Here is a 19,179-nt window from a genome sequence, read left to right on the forward strand (position 1 = left end):
ACATATCATTTGAAAGCGAATTAGATATGTTCACAGTTAAAAAAATCACAAAATTTATTCCGAATAAAACTTTAAATGTCAATTTTTCAAATTTCGTGTAATTAGCAGATGACACTTTTAGTATTCCGGGAAAAATGGGTGCAAATATATTTTACGAGTTGATAAAGTCGGAAAGAATTAAAATAAAAAATTCGCAATCGCTTTTGGTCAATAGTGTATTTGGGTATGTAGTGACCGGAAATTTAGATTCAATAAATGAACCAAAGGTTTGATTCGTGATGAGGACTTAAATAAAACACTAGAAAAATTCCAGCAAATAGAAAATGTCGAGGAAACAATAACAAAGAGTAAAGAAAATTTAATTTGCGAGAAACACTTTGCGGATACTCATTTTAGAACTAGGGAAGGGAAATACGTTGTTTCAATGCCCCTAAAAGAAGATCCCTCATGTTTAGGAAACTCAAAAGATATAGCCCTCAAACGTCTCAGATCGCTGTGGAATCGCTTAGCTAAAGATGAAATTTATTTAAATTTATATCGTGATTTCTTAAAAGAATATGAGAAACTGGGACACATGAGAGAGGTTACTAGAGAAATTGAACCAGAGGTAACATATTATGCTACACATCATGGAATCTATCGTCCAGAAAAGTCCACGACAAAACTTCGTGTTGTATTTAATTGTTCTTCAGTAACTGATAAGGGAATATCCCTTAATGATATTCAGTTTAATGGAGGAGTGATTCAGGAGGACTTATATACTCAAATGCTAAGGTTCCGCACATATGCATATGCCTTTACTGCTGATATCAAAATGATGTATCGAACTATTTTAATCAATCCAAATCAGTGTAATCTTCAGAGAATCGTTTGGTGTGAAAATGAAGATGAACCGCCAAAAATATACGAACTATCTACCGTTACTTACGGCACGGTAAGCGCACCTTACTTAGCGCAAAGAACACTTAAACAGCTTTCAGTTGACGAACAAGCCAATTTCCCCATGGCTGCTCCCGTCCTGCAAAATAATTTTTACATGGATGACTGTTTGTGCGGTGCAGACACATTAGAGGAGGCAATTGAGCTCAAGCAACAATTAAAAGGGATTTTGCAAAGTGCTGACATGACACTACACAAGCTCTGCGCCAATCACGTGAAACTAGCACCAGATTCTGAATGTGATTATAATTTTGCAACGTTAATAGAGACAAAAACTTTAGGTGTATCCTGGAAACCAATTTTAGATTGTTTTCTATTCAGAGTAAAGGTATGCTTGGAGAATTCTTACACAAAACGTGACGTTTTGTCCACTATTGCCAAGCTCTTCGACCCGATTGGTCTAATGGCACCGGTAATAGCAAAGGCAAAGATTTTCCTTCAGCGTTTGTGGAGAATCAAAATGGACTGGAATGACTCTTTACCAGATGAAGAATATCGAGAGTGGCATCAATTTCTAGTGTCTTTAGAGAGCATCAACAATATAGAGATTCCAAGACGCATCTTCATCACTATTCCAAAAAGTGTAGAAATCCATGGCTTCGCTGATGCATCTCAGCAATGTTATGGTGCAGCAGTCTACTGTAAATCTAAAAATTCAATGAATGAGACTTTGGTTAGTTTGATAACGAGCAAATCAAGAGTTGCGCCTATAAAAAGTCTGACTATCCCAAGACTTGAGTTATGTGCTGCTGTTCTTCTGTCAAAACTTGTGAAACGAGTGGTTGCTGCGTTAAAGTTAGAAACTGTTGAAATATACCTTTGGACAGACTCTATGATAGTTCTAGCGTGGCTTCAAAAAGAACCCATAGATTTAAAAACCTTTGTTCAAAACAGAGTGGCCACAATACAAGAACTATTTCCTAATCAGCGATGGAGACATGTACCAACTGATGAAAATCCTGCAGACTTAGTTTCACGAGGTGTTGATCCTGATAAACTTCCGCATAACAACTTATGGTTTCATGGTCCGATGTTTCTTGCCGAAAATGACTATCCAAATCGAACTATAAATTGTAGTGAGAAACACAATGAGTACTATTCAGAACTGAGAAACTCCACCAATGGAGACTTTGAGGACTTTCCGTCTGTGCTTAATATCCATACTAATAATTTTGTAAATGATTTAATTAATTTAAGCAATAACTATATAACTATTTTACGTGTTGTGAGTTTTCTTTTTAGGTTCGTGGAAATTGTAAAAATAAAGCAGAAATCAACGGGTCTATTAACAACAAGGGAGTATGAAAGAGCAGAAACCTTTCTGGTAAAAAAGGTTCAGGAACAATAATTTTCTTTTGAAATAAAAAGTATTAAACGATCTGGAAGTGTACCATCAAACAGTAAGTTAAAAACTCTTAGTCCCTTTTTGGATGGCAATGACATTTTAAGAGTTGGTGGTCGCTTAGGTAATACAGAATTTAATTTCAATAAGAAGCATCAGGTAATTTTACCCAAGAATAATAAGTTAACTTTAATAATAATAGAATATTTTCATAAAAAGTATTTACATGTAGGAGTTGTATCTGTACTTAATCATATTCGTGAAAAGTTTTGGCAGTTAAGTGGTCGATCAATTTGTAGAAAAATTGTCTATAATTGTATAACTTGTTTTAAAGCAAAACCAATAGTCATAGCTAATGGGAAAGGCTTGGCCAAAGGAAAGGCTTGTACCTGATTATCCACTTAATTGTTCAGGTGTTGATTTCAGTGTTTCATTAAGAATAGAGGACAACGTAAAGGGAATTTGTATAAAGTGTATATTTGTTTTTGTTTTGTGTTTTAAGGCTGTACATATCGAGATAGTTTCTGATTTAACATCGGAAGCATTCATTGAAAAGGTTTACGGCTCGAAGAGGAAAATGTACAAAATTGTTTTCAGACAATGCTAAAAATTTTGTGGGGGCTAACAATGAGATTAAAAAAGCTGCATGAAATGGTTAGGAAACCAGACGAAAGTTTAGCTGCTTATTTAGCAGAAGGGATTGAATGGATTTTGCCCAGATCTCCCAACTTTGGTGGCCTTTGGGAGGCAGCTATAAAATCGTGTAAATATCACCTAAAAATGGTTGTAAAAGGGATAAACTTAACTTACGAAGAACTTCATACGGTTACTGTACAAATCGAGGGAATTCCCGGCCGCTTTGTCCCCTATCAGGCAATGATAACGATTTTGAAGTTCTTACCTCTGCACACTTTTTATTAAACAGATCTTTAAATTCTATTGAAGAGCCAGATTTAACAAAATATAAAGAAAGTAATCTCAAAAAATGGAAAAAAGTAACAAGAGTAGTTCAGTTAATGTAGAAATTTTGGAGTCGTAACTATTTGAACCAATTGCAACAAGGAGGCAAATGGATGTTCCAAAAAAATAATGTTAAAATCGGAGATTTGGTAGTGATAATTGAAGAGAATTTACAAACCTATAAATGGGCAGGATTGTTGAACTGTACTATGGTGAGGACAAAGAAATTCGTGTTGTTAAAGTGAAAACTCAACATAATACTATTAAAAGAGCCATTTCTAAAATATGTGTTTTACCAATGCCAGATTGTTAAATTTATAATTAATTGAATGTGTTATATATTTAGTATTTTTATTAATATAAAAGTGGTTAATTAATTATGTGTGTTTAAAATTAAAATTGATAATAATAGCATGCTAATCTATTTGTTTATGTTTATTGCATTATAAACAGTGTTGTTAATTGCATTTAGTGATTTATGTTAGTGAAATCACTTGTGTGTGAATTTAGTATAACAATGATTGCCTGGTGGAACCAGTGCAATGTGGGGCGGTATGTTCAGTTTGCATGCGAGCAGCGCCCTCTGTGTAAGCAACAAGAACTAGTAGTGAGTGTATTACCAACCTCGAATGAGGCAAGTGTGTGAATTGGGCCGGGATAGCCTGATCGGTAGGGCGCTGGACCCATATCCAAGAGGTCGTGGGTTCGATCCTCGCCGGCCGAAGACTCCCCGTGTAGTAAATGGTGACTGATGCACGTTAAATCTGTCGAGTCTCAAAGTCCTCCATGTTCCCACAACAAATCAATACCTCTGGGGGTACTGATCCAGGAGTTTCCTTGTCTTCTGGATTGGTTCAAAATGACAAGGCTACGGAGTTGAACGTTAGTAGTCGTAAACCCATGAAATTGGGTCGGCTGTTCAACGACGGTTATAAAATAAAAACAAGTGTGGGAATTCAATGTGCAAATAAAATAACAGCATTTACACGTGTTTTGAGTTTAAGAGAAATAACAGAGTATACAATATTTTTGTTTCAAGATGTGCAAGCGAAGAAAACAACAATCAGAGTCGTTTCACTCATTCATTCATTTAACAATTAAATTTTTTTTTTCTGGAACTTATAAAATAATAAAATGTTCCATAACGGTTTCACGAATGATTATCCAACTCATTTTGCCTATTTGACCTCACCCTGAAACGGCTTCATTCAAAGGAGCATTTTGTTTTCCTATTCACATATGCTATTAATAGATTGCTTTTAAAAGTAATGGAAAGAATCTATGGACTTGTCTTTACAAGCATTTTAATGACCGTCGCTGAACAGCAATGTGCCTCGTAGTTTTGAACAAGGCTTTCGTGGAGTTTTGTTGTGTTATATGGAGACCAACCATGATTCCACTGGGGATATTTTACGTCGTGATCGGTGAAAGCTGGGTCACCTCATCCCCTATCAGAAGATTTCGAGGTAATTTACAATAATATATGCCAAGTAGCTGTAAAATTTTGCATTTTGGTAATTAAATTTTTAAAAAAACATTAGTTGCTAAAATTTTGAAATCTTAATTATCAGTTTCAAAACCGAGTCCGATCAAAGCTCACGTTTAGACTTATTGTCTGTGACACATATTTTGGATCTGTTTGCGAAATGCATGTTACTTTTAAAGGTGCGCATGAAATGTCGTGATCAGTGAATGAAAAAACTGCTCTAAAGATGAAGGTCTAACTATCCAACCAAACTTCTGTCATCAAATCCAGTGTTCATTCCAGTTCATAACAAGAGAGCGAAATTAAGAAGACAAACTATTAATAATAACTGTTATTATAGAACAGGTAACGTTTTTTTTTTTCTGCATCCCGTTCTTTAAAAGTAATTGTGATCACAGGATATTAAATGATTCTACTTATAAGAAAATATAAGGAAAAGTAAGAAGGAATCTGAATTTGATTATAATTATAAACTTTTTTGAAATAAAATTAGAGTTGAAAAAACATTTGAAAATTTAATTATAAAATATTATTTGTTTTAAAATATAACTTACTACTAAATATAGTAAATATGTATGAAATCTCTTTAAAAGTTAGTGGAATTAACTTATTTTCTGTAAAATTGCTTAATTTCATGACGTCTTATTAATCGCTTTTATTTAAACAACATAACGTCGATTCTAAATATTCCTTTTAAAGAATTAAATACAATACACCCAACTGCTGCAACTTTTCTTCATAGATTTGGCATTGTTGTATTTTATAACAATAATTAGTTATCAATTCATTCTTAATTAAACATTAATCAAAACACTTCAATTATTGTTGTTCGTAGTATTATAATGATATTTTTCCCATAAAATTATTTTTCACTAATAACATTATTGAAATAATAACATGGAATAGGTTTTTTGCAAAACTAACGCCAGAAAGTAGTTTTTATAGAAAACAAATGTTGCACTGTATTTTTAATCTTCAAAAAAAGCAGCTGTTCCGATAATTTTTTTCTTTTCCTCGAAAGCAATTTATTGCACTTATCGTGCAAAATTTGCATTTTGCGAGATATTTTTGACAACCTTTTGTTAATAATAATAATGATAATAGTAATGATAATTCATTAATAGATAACTCAGTAGTTATTATCGCATCATTAAAATTATTTACCGATAGTATTATTAATGATTATTATTTAAAGGGATAATACATATAGGGACACTATTTAGTAATTAATGATTAACATTAATAATATGTTTATATAATTAATGTAATAAATTATCGTTGCCTATTAAAACAATTTAAAATGAATGAAAATTTTTTTCTTTAAAACGCTCATTACATAACAATTTTGATTTTACTTTGAATGAAACTCGAACTCTCTTGGGTGTTGTTATAAAAGCTTTTTTTTTCTCATAACAGACCTTTAATTCAATTCATTTTACATCAATAATATTTGTTATCTCATCTATGATCCCTTAAAGAACAGTTTGCATTTTTGTGTGGAATAAAAAATATTTTGTGAATGAAATCTGAACGATTATATATCTGAACTTTAAAGAACAACTAAAATCAGTATTGTTTAAGTAATATACATTAATGGCTTCAATCAATTAACGTGGCTAGACGGTTTAAACATCCTGGATAACCCATCTTAGCCTTGAAGTGTTGATAAAGCAATACCTACCATCATCATACTTGGTTGTCTTTTTTTTTTAAGGGCAATTCTACAGTTTTACAAGAAACTGATATTTTGTTCGCTTAAAATGTTTCAATATAAATTGTGAATATTCCTTAAAACAAATCTGTGTAAAATTATAATTTCTGATTATCTTTTTGACGTGCTCTTACAGGACAGCTGCCAACATTTAAGCCATTGTACGGTATTATCTCTTCCTTAAGGTATTCCCTACACTTATATTTTTTAAGGTTAGAGACCGTATACACTGATATTATTTACGATGAAGGCTCAGATTATAATGCGTTTCGCAGATGTTGGTTTCTAGAATTAACTTACTAGCATTGGTTACACTCAATTTTAGTCAGTTCAAAATATCTGTCATTCTAGCTTTATTCGCTGTTAAAAAAATATTTTTGAAAAAAATTTGGAGAACTGTGTTCATAAAACGTGAAAACTTGTAACTTAAAATAAAATTAATTAATTTAAAAAAAAATCTGAGAAAATGGATTGAGTTGGTGATGAAACTTCAAACAAAACTTAGAAAAGTGTGAACTTGTATTTAAATGAGAAGAGTGAAGAAGAGTTGGAAGAATTCTCACTATTATTTAAGTAGTCAGCAAAAAATTGAGAACACCTATAGTTCATAAACATTTCAAAAAACATATTCAACCAAAAGCTGTGTTCGACCGTTTTACGAAAATCCCCTTCCATAAGTGAGCTATCTTTAAAATTGCTTCAAAAAAATTGCAATTCGTGAGCCAGCTCAAATTTATGGAAGGAAAGTCATTCAGAATACAGCTTATGGAATGAAAATAAATAAATAAATAGTTCTCCCAGTACTATACGTGCTGAACAAATTCTGGATTGAGAAAGGAGAATCCAAAAAATTCTGTCTGGTCTAAATTCATCATGAAGAGTTTATCTGTAGGTGTTAGGTCTGTCTTCTCACTTGTGAACTGACGATCGAAGTTACTCACATCTTTTCGATGTTTCTAAAAAAGGATTCATTTCATGCTATCAATAACATATATATTTCAGATTAATTTTGTACTATAATAAAAGTTATAATATGGTTCTTTTATGACAAACTGTATTTATAATAACAACACACACGTTATTCAATGAGAGCAACAAAATTTTGAAGCTAACTATAACACTAGATTGCCTAAGGAAGTCATTTTGACTGCTTTTAATTTCAATTAGAATAATGACACAATTTCTTAGAATTTTGTGACTTTTTTTTAACAATTTATTTTATTGTTACTATTTACAAATGACTGTAAATAATATAAAAAAATGTTAAAAATTAATTTTAAACGAATTTATTGACGCATTCACAATCTAGTCATTTAGACTGCTTTTCGACGATATAGGTATATACTAATTTTCCGTCTTTCTGTTGTCACTAATATAATATGATATAAAAACACAACGATTTTCAATGAATAAATTTTACACATCAGCCACCCCCTCCCTCCACTGAATTCGTCATCTGTGAACGACAAATAGATTAAAGGAATTCTTGCCTCCTGCTTTGAAAATATGTTCTGGAATATTTTTTTCTTCTTTTTCATTGACAACGTTAATTTTTTTTTTTTTTTTTTTATCCAGTTCATGGATCTTGATAATGGGTGTCTTGTTTTGAGAACTCGAAGCATGTCAACTTTTCCCCTTTCTATCTGAAACTAATAAAGTTTGTCCAATGACAAGTAGTATACAGGGTGTTCCATGATGACAGCCCTTAATATATTTTTAGTTGAGGAACATTAAGTAAAAATGTCTACACTAATTGGAAAACCGTAAAAGTCACATAAATACTTATATTAGGAGCCTCAAGTTAATATTTTAACAGTGATATTCATCAAAAACTCACGAACCATTACTGAGGAAGGTGGATCTGAAGAAATCAACACCGAAAGGAAACAGTTGAATGAAATAACTAAATTTCAACTGGTAATTAAACTGGTGTTGAAGTTTCTTTGCCTTTCTTACGAATGACTCAAGTAATTTCGATAATTCATGTTTTTTTTTTTTTTTTTTTTTTTTTTTTTTTTTTTTTTTTTTTTTTTTTTTTTTTTTTTTGTTCCTTCCTAGCTTTTCTCCGAAATAAATAGATATTTTTTATCCTTCATCTTTTATCAAAGATTACAAAAGTATTTATGAAGAGCGGTGTTTACGAGACACCAAATATTCAACTGTTAAATGCCTTAACAAGTTTGGATTCATTCACTTAAATTTTACTTTTTACGTTTTTAGTCACATCTCGAAAAAAAGCACAATAAAAAAAAAGTTTGCAAACAAATTTAGTATGATGAAAAAAACACTTTTTGCTTATTATTTTTATTATTTTATTAATTAATAATCTAAAATTTTTTGTGTGGTTAGATATCCACAGTTTTATATCATTTTAAAATATGCAATTTCAAATGACTAAATGCAACAATTGAACGTCGTCTAGTGTTTGAAAAATGAAAAACTAAACATCCACTTTTTCTGTAACCCATTTTGCTAGGAAACTAATAGTTTTTTTTATTGTTCAGTCAATATCTTATTTGTATTCAGATAAAATTGCCAAACTTAATTTCCTAAAAAATTATTTACATCTCACAATTTAAAATTTTTTAACTATTCAAAATTTTTCAACTATTAATAGCAACAATAAATAATTATTAAAATATGTTTTCTACGTAAGACTATCTTTAGTTGATAAACACAATTAGCATATATTAGAAGGAACTAATCATCCTATTAAAGACCCTTGAACCACTAAGATTCCATATGGATACTTGAACTAAATCAAAAGTATTCTTTTTTCCCTGTAATGTTCTCTCTTATATTTAATAACAAATTCTGGTTGAATTATTTTCTATTAGAGTTTCTTCAAGAAAGCAATAGATGGCGTTCATGATCGTTCATGACCGGAGGCAAAGCCTCAATATTTAATGAAGCTTTGAGTAGAATTATTGAATCGATTTGTGAGTTTATTATAGATGGATTCAGTTGGGGATTTGAAATGAAAAAAAAAGCAGCTCGCTTGAATGATAGTTCTGACCTTTAAAAGGACTAAATGGGCATTCCGAAAACTATTTTGAATAATGCAATGTGTTATTTATATATTTTATGTAGGCAACAGACATAATGATACATAACGATCTGTCATTGTCATGGATAAATAACTAGGAAAATAGTAAATATTTTAGTTTTCTCGCTTGGACGTCATCAAAATAAGGTTTTGAATAACAATGATTTGGGGGAGCACGTTTCTGAACTGGGAAATCTGTCGATTACTATTGCTTATTTATCATTAGTTTTAACTATTCAGTTAAAAATATTCTCTTTAAAACTAACTTTCAGGTTATAGCAGGTCTATCATCATTCATTTCAATTTAATGATTTTTTAAATGTTAAGTAAAAAATTTTTAATAGTTTAAGTTCATTATCCAATAAAAATATAAGTTTTTAAACCGTACAGATGTAAATAAAATAAATCAAAAACAAAAAGTTAAAAAAAATAATAATAATTTGAATTTTTTTTATTTATATTTTTAAAAAAACTTGTCAAGTAAAACTTTTATTCAATGTGAATGAGTTATTATCATAAAATTTTGTTGCTCAGTTTCTTTAATTGAAAAGGACTATTAGCGACAATAACTATATTATGTAAAATTTGGAATGAGGTCTTAATAACAAATCCATTAGTTTAAGCCGTAAATTCATAACGTAAAAATAATTTAGTTATAAATTACATAAAAAAATATGTTTGCTAAAAAGTAAACAATGACTAAATTATTTTTAAAAATCATAAAATTGCTTACCGAAAAAGAAATATGCTGCGGCAAAGTTAAAATTATTCGTCTTCAGCGGACAGTAAGTGCAAACAAAATTAATAAAAAATTAAATAATAGTTAAGAATAAAATAACCTCTGAATAAAATCTATAAACTCACCACATTGTTTGAAAATTTCTGGTTTTATAAGAAGCATGGTTAAAAAAATATCAATAAAAATAAAGATTTTATTCATCAAACTCAGATTTTTGTCTCGGCATATATACTTTAAGGATATAAAGAATTTGATTTTTTCAAAATTATTTAATCTTAGATAATAAATAGATTGATAGATAGATATGTGTAAATAGATTACTTTAAAAAGCATAAATCTAACAATTTAATCTATCTTGTTAATTCTAATTGATTCAATTGTTGCAAAAACAATAAAACTGACTCTTTGTATTTAATATTGCGACGCCCTTTTATGTATATATATAAAAAATAGCGTCTATACTTAAACTTTTAAATTTAGTTTTCGTTTCTTGATTAACTTTAAAAATTTTAGAATTTATGTTCTAAAAATAAATCAAATAAAGATTTATTACACAAAGAGTATTGATCAAAATGTGATATTGAGAATTTATTAAAATTTTTCCATGCCAAAATGAAAAATAAAAAAACAATTCACAACAAAATGGAGAAGATTGTTATTGCGGCAAGGCAATCACAGATTGGCAAAATGGCTGTTGTTAAATTTTTTTGGAAAAGAAACTTCTTCATCCTGGACAACTGTTAATCCTGAACTACTCGGCACACAATTTCGCAGACATGCAGCTCAGACACATTCTGTGTAACTGAACAGCCAATCGAGAATTTTCTGATTGATGGAGAGCCGCATCATACACCCATTTCGGATACAATTTTACACGAATGAATCATTCATATTGCGTGGAAGACAGTGCAAATTATTGGGTACGTGGATCCTTTTATCCGTATTTGCATGTTTGGAAAGTCTCTCTACCACTTTTGTGCTTGCGAACGGAATGCTTTCGTTTTTCCGTTTGTGTGTAACGCTTTCCCGTTCTTTGGCTTTTCCAGTCTCTATAAGTTTAGGCTTTTTTCTTCTTTGCTTTTGGGACCGTGTTTGGAGACTCTTTATGTGAATGAGTATTAACCCAGTTTGAACTGTAGGTTAAACTCTCAACTAACCGAAAAGGTGTTTCAAAATGTGTATTATAAAACACTTTTTATTACAGATCATTCATTATCAACCGCATGGTAAATCTGGTGGGCATATGGAGTGCTTGTCGGACACACTCGAAATATTCATTTAGAAAGTATTCGTTTATCAGAATAATCCTATTTATCTTAGAAGACATCCAATATATAAATTAATAGTTTATAAAATTATAGTCAATACGATCTTGAATTCGGTCACTGCGGGACCACTTAGAAGATAAGTCCCGTGAAAACGAAGTCAAGTAAACGATAAACTTCTTTCGCACTCTTGGTGTGGTCGACCCATAGTGTGGTCTGGCCACTTTGAAATCTAATCATTCTAAGGAACTACGCTTTGTTCATATTTTGACGGAACGCTTATCGATTTATGTATAATTTGTCTATAGAAAGAATACCCCTCTGCTGCCATAGAAACTTCTTTCTCTCGCCGACCCAAGCTTGTCTTAAATAATGACCCAACATTTGAAACCTCGTATTTCACACAAATGCTTTTTACATAAACAAAAACCTTTGGCCGGATAGTATTTATTTAAATCAGCTATAATGATTTTTTAATATCAAATTAGGATGAATGCTAATGGTTTCATGCCTGGATTACGCATGAAAGAGGTTTTTCTATCAATTCCTTTTTTTTTTTTTTTAATACTGCTTTCCTCAATAGCGATTCATCTCATTTCGACAGCATTTTCGCTTCCCCTAACTCATAATTTCTGACTCCTAAAGTGCCGATTTTTTTGAAAACTTATTAGTTTGAATATAGTTCTTATCATTATTATTATTAGTTTTAAACATAGTTGCCATACAGGATCTTAATTTTTGTTTGATATGTAGGATAATGTTGAAATTAATTATTTTTTAAAAATGAATTTAACTCTGAATAAAAATAATGCTGCTTCACCCAAGCACAATTTTTAAAATATTATTTTGAGTCATATGTAATGTGCAATGTTTAGAAACCATACATTGATACTGTACTGCATGTCAGACCTCTATTTAACGAAGTCGCTAAATCATGATAATAAGTTCGTTATATGGAAGATCCGTTAAATAGGAAATTACTTTTTGGAAATACTTAAGAAACATAAAACATGTGTTAAATTCATAAACATTAGACATAATTAGAGTAGCAATGGATTCACTTTTATCTTGTAAATTGGTATCTACTATTTATTTTATAAACCTTAAACATAAAAGAAATCTTTCATGGAAAACAAGCAAAACATTATCCAGTGTTACACTATCATGTTATATACATTTTCAACTTAAAAAAGATAAATTTATGTATAGAATTACAGCTGATTTTATTATAAAAGTAATTTTAAACATTAATTAATAATTTTAAACATGTGTTCTTAAGCTCAATTGCTACTGATGAAATCCGTTAATTTTGTCTGAGGTTTTCGTTTCAATTGCAAACAAAAAGGTAAAACCCCTTTCTCTAAAAGTTAAGTGGCTTCGAAAATCAATTCCAGGTCATTTCCCCCCATAAAATTAACTGAAATGTTCTGAAACATTTTGGGAAAGTGGATCTCAAAGAAAAGTTCGTTCAATCCCCTTTTTGGAAGCTATTTTACAAAGAAATTTCCAAAATGTTCCTCGGGAAATAGAGAAATTCTTTCGTTAAATAGAGGTCTTTGGTGACATCTTGGTTGCTAGTCCGTGAATGGACCGAAGATAATGTGGGTCCATTAGTGCCATCCTTATAATAACAATTCATGATATATTTTTAATTGCATTTAAAAACTTTGCAGAACTTACGATTTTTGGTTTGAATGGAGGTTGAACTTCCCTGTTTTCGATTTTGTTCCAATCGATTCGTCTGAAAAAGGGATGAATTCGAATATCTTCTTCTCCATGCGCACTACAACCAAGCCTCTTCTGAGGATTCTTTGTTAAGAACTAAAAAGAACAAACCAGTGATGTAATAATTTGGACCCTCCATTTTTTGTCATTCATTTCGTTGTCTCTGTTTTTTAATTTAATAATATTATAATAAGCCACTCATTCATTACAAATCTTCAACGATATACTTTGTGTCTAATTTTCTGCATTATTTGAATCATAAATGTAACAGATCCATTAATAAAAATATTGAATAACCTTAGATAACACAAAATGAATTAGCTTATCAAATATATAGCTCAGTAGTATTAATGTATTGATCAGACATTCTGATTAAAATAAAAAAAAATATGCTTTTCACTGTTCAAAAATCTTTAATAATAATAAACTTTTCATTTAGTTCACTTCCAACTGCTGAATCGATAGTTCAATAAAATATGTTAAATGCAACGATTATGCTGTCCGAGAAAGCCATAGAGATCAGAGCGGTCTGAAGGTTTCAAAACGTCACATCTAAAATTACAATGGCTCAAATTGAGTACTCCACTATTATTACAATTTATACTTGTGTACTACATGTTCAAAATAAATTGTAAATAATTCGTTACTTTTGGAGAAAAATTCTAGAGGTGGATTTTACTTTTTATGGACTGAAAAAGATATTACCCACTTTGTTACCCGCACACTAGATAATTGCATTTTACAAAGTATTCTGTCATCACCACCCTTCATGCGTGTATTTAACACTAAACATACCATAACCGGTCAAATGACTGTTTAGAAGCATCGAAAATGCACTTTTGTCATCTTATCGTTTTTGCACTACATGACTTTTTCTAACAATCATTATACAGTTAAATATTCTATTATTATTATATATATATATTTTTTTTGTTTCGAATAATACGTGTCATATGCCACAACCGAGAACAATGTATTGCTTTATAAGGTTATCGGATCGGAAATGTGATGCGTGTTCAACGCATTGCATTCGATGAGTTTCTGCAAAGACTGTTGCGTAGTGAGTTCAATTAGAATAACTGTGAATTCAAATTTCAAGAAAGGCCAGAAAAAGTGACAAAAACTAATTGTTTTTGTAGGTAGCTTATATTTTATGTTGATAGCTTTACTTCATTTCTAACTGTTAGTTTTTATCTAGAAAAATGTCTAAAACAATGAAGACAGCTCAAGTTTTTAGAAGAAATATTAATTATAATTCTTATAATTATAAGAATAATTATGGAAATAATTAAAAGAAATACGTTTGAGGAAAATGTACAATGGAGACACCCTGTACATGTAAAAAAATGCATTGAGCAATGAATCTTATTCTTTGTGTTTGTAATATATGACAATTTTGTTTAATTATAATAAAGTTTCTTTTATTTTGTTTCTATTTCAGACATTCAATCAAAAAACATACGGTATGGTAGGGATATATTAAGTGTTAAGGCACAATTTTAGTACAGGTGAGGAGAAAGCTACTGAAATGCACCCAAAATCAAAGTGTTTCTCTGTTTTCTTTAGCAATCTTTCTCAGTAGTTTCCTTCTCGTTTTAGGATTAATATTTTTGACGAAAGATTTTACAGATCGTCCAAGTCAAGCATCATTGGGGGTCAGTGTGCGGGTGGGTGACCACTAGGATGAGTCTGCGTAGGGACTGAGGGTGTGCAGTCCGCGTTAAACTGTTCTACCGTAGAGTGCTTGACTTGGCGTGCAGGGCTGCCGAAGAGGGGGTGCCCTCTACAGAGGATCAAAATTGTGATCATCCTCATGGATGTTTCCCAGACCAATGTGCAGCAGGAACAAAAGATTTTAAGAATGTATGTTAAGGGGAACGTACACCTTTGCAGGCTTCTTTCGCTTCTTTGGATAGAGATTTTGGATAGGAGACGTTGTGGTCAGTAATGGAGGCAAATAATTCTTCCTCGTCTTCACCGTCAAAAGGAGGCTACAAGAAATTGTATAATCTTTAGTTTACACATATATAAGGTAACAACACTCATTTCAGGATTCATTTTTGTATCTAAGGATATCATTTTAACGCTATACATTGATAGATAATTCTGTTAATATCTTTACATCGGTACCACCCCTACCCTCCAACATCTCTCGAAATAAATTAAAATAAACGATTATAAACTAATAATTTGGGATGTTTTCTAAAATAAATATTGTTTTTACCTGTCCGACAAGCATTTCATAGAGTAGAACTCCATATGCCCACCAGTCGACTGATTTACCATAAGGTTGATAATGAATGATCTGTAATAAATAAGTGTTTTATAATACACAAACTCCGGTTAGCATTTGTGAATGACAATAATAATAAGCCGGTTAAAGCGAGTTTGGTTATTCTTTTAATGGAGATATTTCATCAGCCCCTAAATCATGTAAATGTTTTCCAGGGTTTGAGTTGCTTTCTTTCTGTGATGTATTTTCAGTTTCTCGTGGGCCGCTGTCAAGACTTGATGAATATTCTGCCATAGATATGGAAATCTCCCCATTTATTTCTCAGTTTGACCAACAGAACTTCTATACCATATATACAAAGAGGTCCACCCATGTCCGAATGTTACTCAAACCGTTTAATCACAGTGACCCAAACTTCAATGGTTATTATTAATAATAACTGGTTAAAGTGAATAATTTGAGATATTTCTCACTTTGAATAAAATATTATTTATTATAAATTCTCATGAATTATGAATTTTTCAGGTGTATTTCTGATAATTTTTTTTTAAAAAATCTTTCTGCATTTCGAAGCTTATCGCGTTCAAACAAAGTGTACTAGAAGATTAATTTGTCTCAAAATGAACGTTTTTTTTCCTTATATGATTTTTCTATTCTTTTTTTAAATTAATTAAGAGACTCACTTTTTCGTCATCTTTTTTCAGTCAAAAATTTTAAATTGTGACATCTGTGAATCCAGAAAGCATGCAACGTCGGAACTTTGTTTGTATTGTTTTATGTTTGTATTAAAAACCTTTTTTTTTCAATAAAGCAAAAATATTGCAGTTTCAAAACCTTTCATCCTAAACGGGATTAAAAAGTTCTAAAAAACGTCACTTTTAGGTGTCCATCATGACGTTTTAACTGACGTCACACACTAGCGATAGGATGCATTGTGTCCATTTCGTGACAAGGTGTATTTTAGCTGAGCATACGAAAATAAACCCTTCTAATGACCTAGAGTTAATTTCCCCTTGCTTTATTCAAGGAATTTTTCACGCTTGAAAACACTAAGTCGATTTAAGGTTTTTATATAGAAGGTTGTTTTCCAAGGTTTTGGATGAGGGGCGTTGAATAGAGCACAGATCTCGTTTGAAGGTTTAAACCGCATAACAAACCTAGTTAGGTTTACATTAAAAAGTTTTTGCTGATTGAAAATAAACCCTATTTTGCTATCCGGGACAGCGGACATATAGCTTCGAATTTAGATAAGCATATAAAGTGGACCCGAGGAAGAAATACGAATAAATAGACAATTTTTAATTCTTTTTTAAACTTGTATAAAATTAAAACTTTCCTCAGAATCCATTTTTAATTCACATAATATTTAGAGTCAAGAAATCATGTCTAAAATTGCTTGTTTAAATTGAATTGAAATTGTCAATCTAAAATTGAAGTTTGGCAACAGTCTTGCGAAAAAAAAGAAAGAAAGACGAACAAAAAGATGGAAAGATATAAACGAAAATAGTTATACTGTAATTTTTTTATTATTTCGTCGTAGTCTCCGTCCTGCAGCTCATCGTGGTATTAAATTTCGCATATATGAAATACGACAAAACGTACCGTGAAAAAAATAGCAAAAAAAGAAGAGAAAAAAAACCCACATACAATAACTTTCGACCCGATTGGAATTTTGTCCTTTCATCAATCTAAATGTCAATTCTGTATGTTATTTTCACGTCAAGGCTTATTGTTTGCGAATGAACAGTTAATAGTTTATTGAATAATTATTTTTTTACTCCCTCACAAACCTTCTTAATTTCTGCACAGCAACTGAATTCCCAAAACGAAAGATATTATTTGTAACAGTTATTGAAAAGCAACAAAATGGCGTTTAAAACACGTATTTATAACCGTCGTTGATCAGCCGTTGGGATTACGACTACTCATGTGTTCAACTGACATGGTGGACACTTTGTGACTCGACAGTGCCCCTTTACTACGGGGCCCCTAGGACGTGGGCCCAGTGCTCTACCTGATAAAAGAAGATGAACATAAAATAGACCTTTGCAATGTTAAACAATGACTGCAAATGACCGATAAAAAAGGCAAACCAGTTTTATTTAAAATAATTGGAAAAATTATTATTCAGTTGTTACTTATTAGATTCATATGGAATTATAATATTGATTTGTTCTTTGTTTAACACACCACTAAGTAATATTTTTCTTTTGAACCATTATTTCGCACATCAATATATTTTCTAAAACAGTTATGTCCAAAATAAAATGATTTTTATATTAACAATGAGAAATACAAAAGCATAGTGACTCACCTCAGGTGCTATATAGTCAGGTGTTCCACAAAAGGTTTTTGTCGTTTTATCACCAACGATTCCCTCTTTACACATTCCGAAATCGGCGATCTTTACATGTCCGTCATAGTCCAGAAGAACGTTATCTAGTTTTAAGTCCCTGAAATATCATTCATCTTTTGCATTTAAACCTGACTCACACACATACAAAAACGTAAAATCTTATTTATCAGCTTTATTGTTTCTACTCGGATTGTTTACGTTCGGGTACTAATGGGTGAAATTAGGCGATATAAATACAGAATATTTATCAAAACAGGTGGAGACGCCCTCTAGTGTTTTAATAATGACATGATTTGCACGAGTCAATATATTTAAACATACGTGTTTAAATCATCAGGAGATTTTATGTACTTCACTGATTATAATGAATCTGCACATACCATTCAACAACAATTGTAACACTAGTTGGAGTCGGAATTGTCACAGGACTAGTCAAGTACTAGGACTATTTCAAGTTCAGACTGTAAGAGGGAAACCCATTACTTTAACCGCTGTTTCGTATCTCCAACGAGAGTGTATTACAATGGTTTCAATTGTGTATGTAGAGATAATCGGTGAACCTCAGTAGTTTTGCTTAATCAGGTTGTATTTCTTGAGAGAGCCTCGAAATATCCCATTAAATATTATGAACACTAAAAGACCTTCACATTTTATATATTTCACTAATCTTAAGCATCCACGCTTCTTTGCATGCAACTAAACAATTTATTTATAAAGTTAACTAAGTTGTAAACATATTTTTAAATTATTTCTTTTTATAAATACTTTGAGTAATTAACTGTAATATCATTTTAATGAATGTATAAATTTAAATGATAAAAACACGAAATTGTTACAAACTCTGTGAATAAAAATTTGTAAAAATAGTTTTGGGCTCAGATATGTTTTATTATTGAATAAAAGAAATTATAAAAATGGATACCTGTAGACAATACCTCTTTGATGAAGGAAAAACATTCCAATTGCTATTTCAGAAGCATAAAACCTAAGGAAGATAAAATAGTTGTCACAAATCAAACATTTTTATAAAATATCTTTGTAACAAAATAAAGTTTCAGATTCTTTCTTTTTGGTCATCACGTTGTCTTTCTTCGCCTTTTGGTACTTTAAAAAAAATTATATGTTTTATTGGTATTATTAAAGAAACATACCGTTCTATAATATTTTTATTATAGTTTATTGAAATTTCTCCTGGATGGTCAGAAGTAATTTTCTATTTCACATGACGGTTATACTCGTCATAAGTTCCTCCATTAAGATTTGCTCTGACGTGTATACACGTCAAAATACTTATTATTAGTAGTTTCAATTTACTAAATAGTGTTACTGCTTATGCAAATTAAATCATATATATATATATAATTTAATTTACTAAAT

General features: G+C 30.8%; 2 protein-coding genes across 2 annotated transcripts in view; one reads left to right on the forward strand and one right to left on the reverse strand.

Moving 5' to 3' along the window:
- Positions 1 to 424: 424 nt before the first annotated feature.
- LOC107445185 (uncharacterized) lies at positions 425 to 2,287 on the forward strand. The gene has a single exon (XM_016059531.2). The coding sequence runs from the start codon at positions 425 to 427 to the stop codon at positions 2,285 to 2,287; it is 1,863 nt and encodes a 620-aa protein (XP_015915017.2).
- A 4,693-nt stretch (positions 2,288 to 6,980) lies between these two features.
- Positions 6,981 to 19,179, reverse strand: part of LOC107445195 (Protein C kinase 53E) — a 54,973-nt gene continuing 42,774 nt past the window's right edge. Inside the window, exons 11-16 of the mRNA XM_016059539.3 lie at positions 18,725 to 18,787; positions 17,761 to 17,899; positions 15,438 to 15,518; positions 15,097 to 15,204; positions 13,169 to 13,309; positions 6,981 to 7,394 (exon numbers count right to left, since the gene is read on the reverse strand). Coding sequence (XP_015915025.1) covers positions 7,242 to 7,394; positions 13,169 to 13,309; positions 15,097 to 15,204; positions 15,438 to 15,518; positions 17,761 to 17,899; positions 18,725 to 18,787 — 685 coding nt within the window. The 3' untranslated portion in view covers positions 6,981 to 7,241. The remainder of the gene's footprint in view (positions 7,395 to 13,168; positions 13,310 to 15,096; positions 15,205 to 15,437; positions 15,519 to 17,760; positions 17,900 to 18,724; positions 18,788 to 19,179) is intronic.

This window comes from Parasteatoda tepidariorum, chromosome 6 (genome assembly GCF_043381705.1).
Source record: "Parasteatoda tepidariorum isolate YZ-2023 chromosome 6, CAS_Ptep_4.0, whole genome shotgun sequence".
Lineage (NCBI taxonomy): Eukaryota > Metazoa > Arthropoda > Arachnida > Araneae > Theridiidae > Parasteatoda > Parasteatoda tepidariorum.

Bases quoted from the DNA above. Each gene is read 5' to 3' on its own strand.
- LOC107445185 (XM_016059531.2), top strand. From the start codon at position 425: ATGCCCCTAAAAGAAGATCCCTCATGTTTAGGAAACTCAAAAGATATA.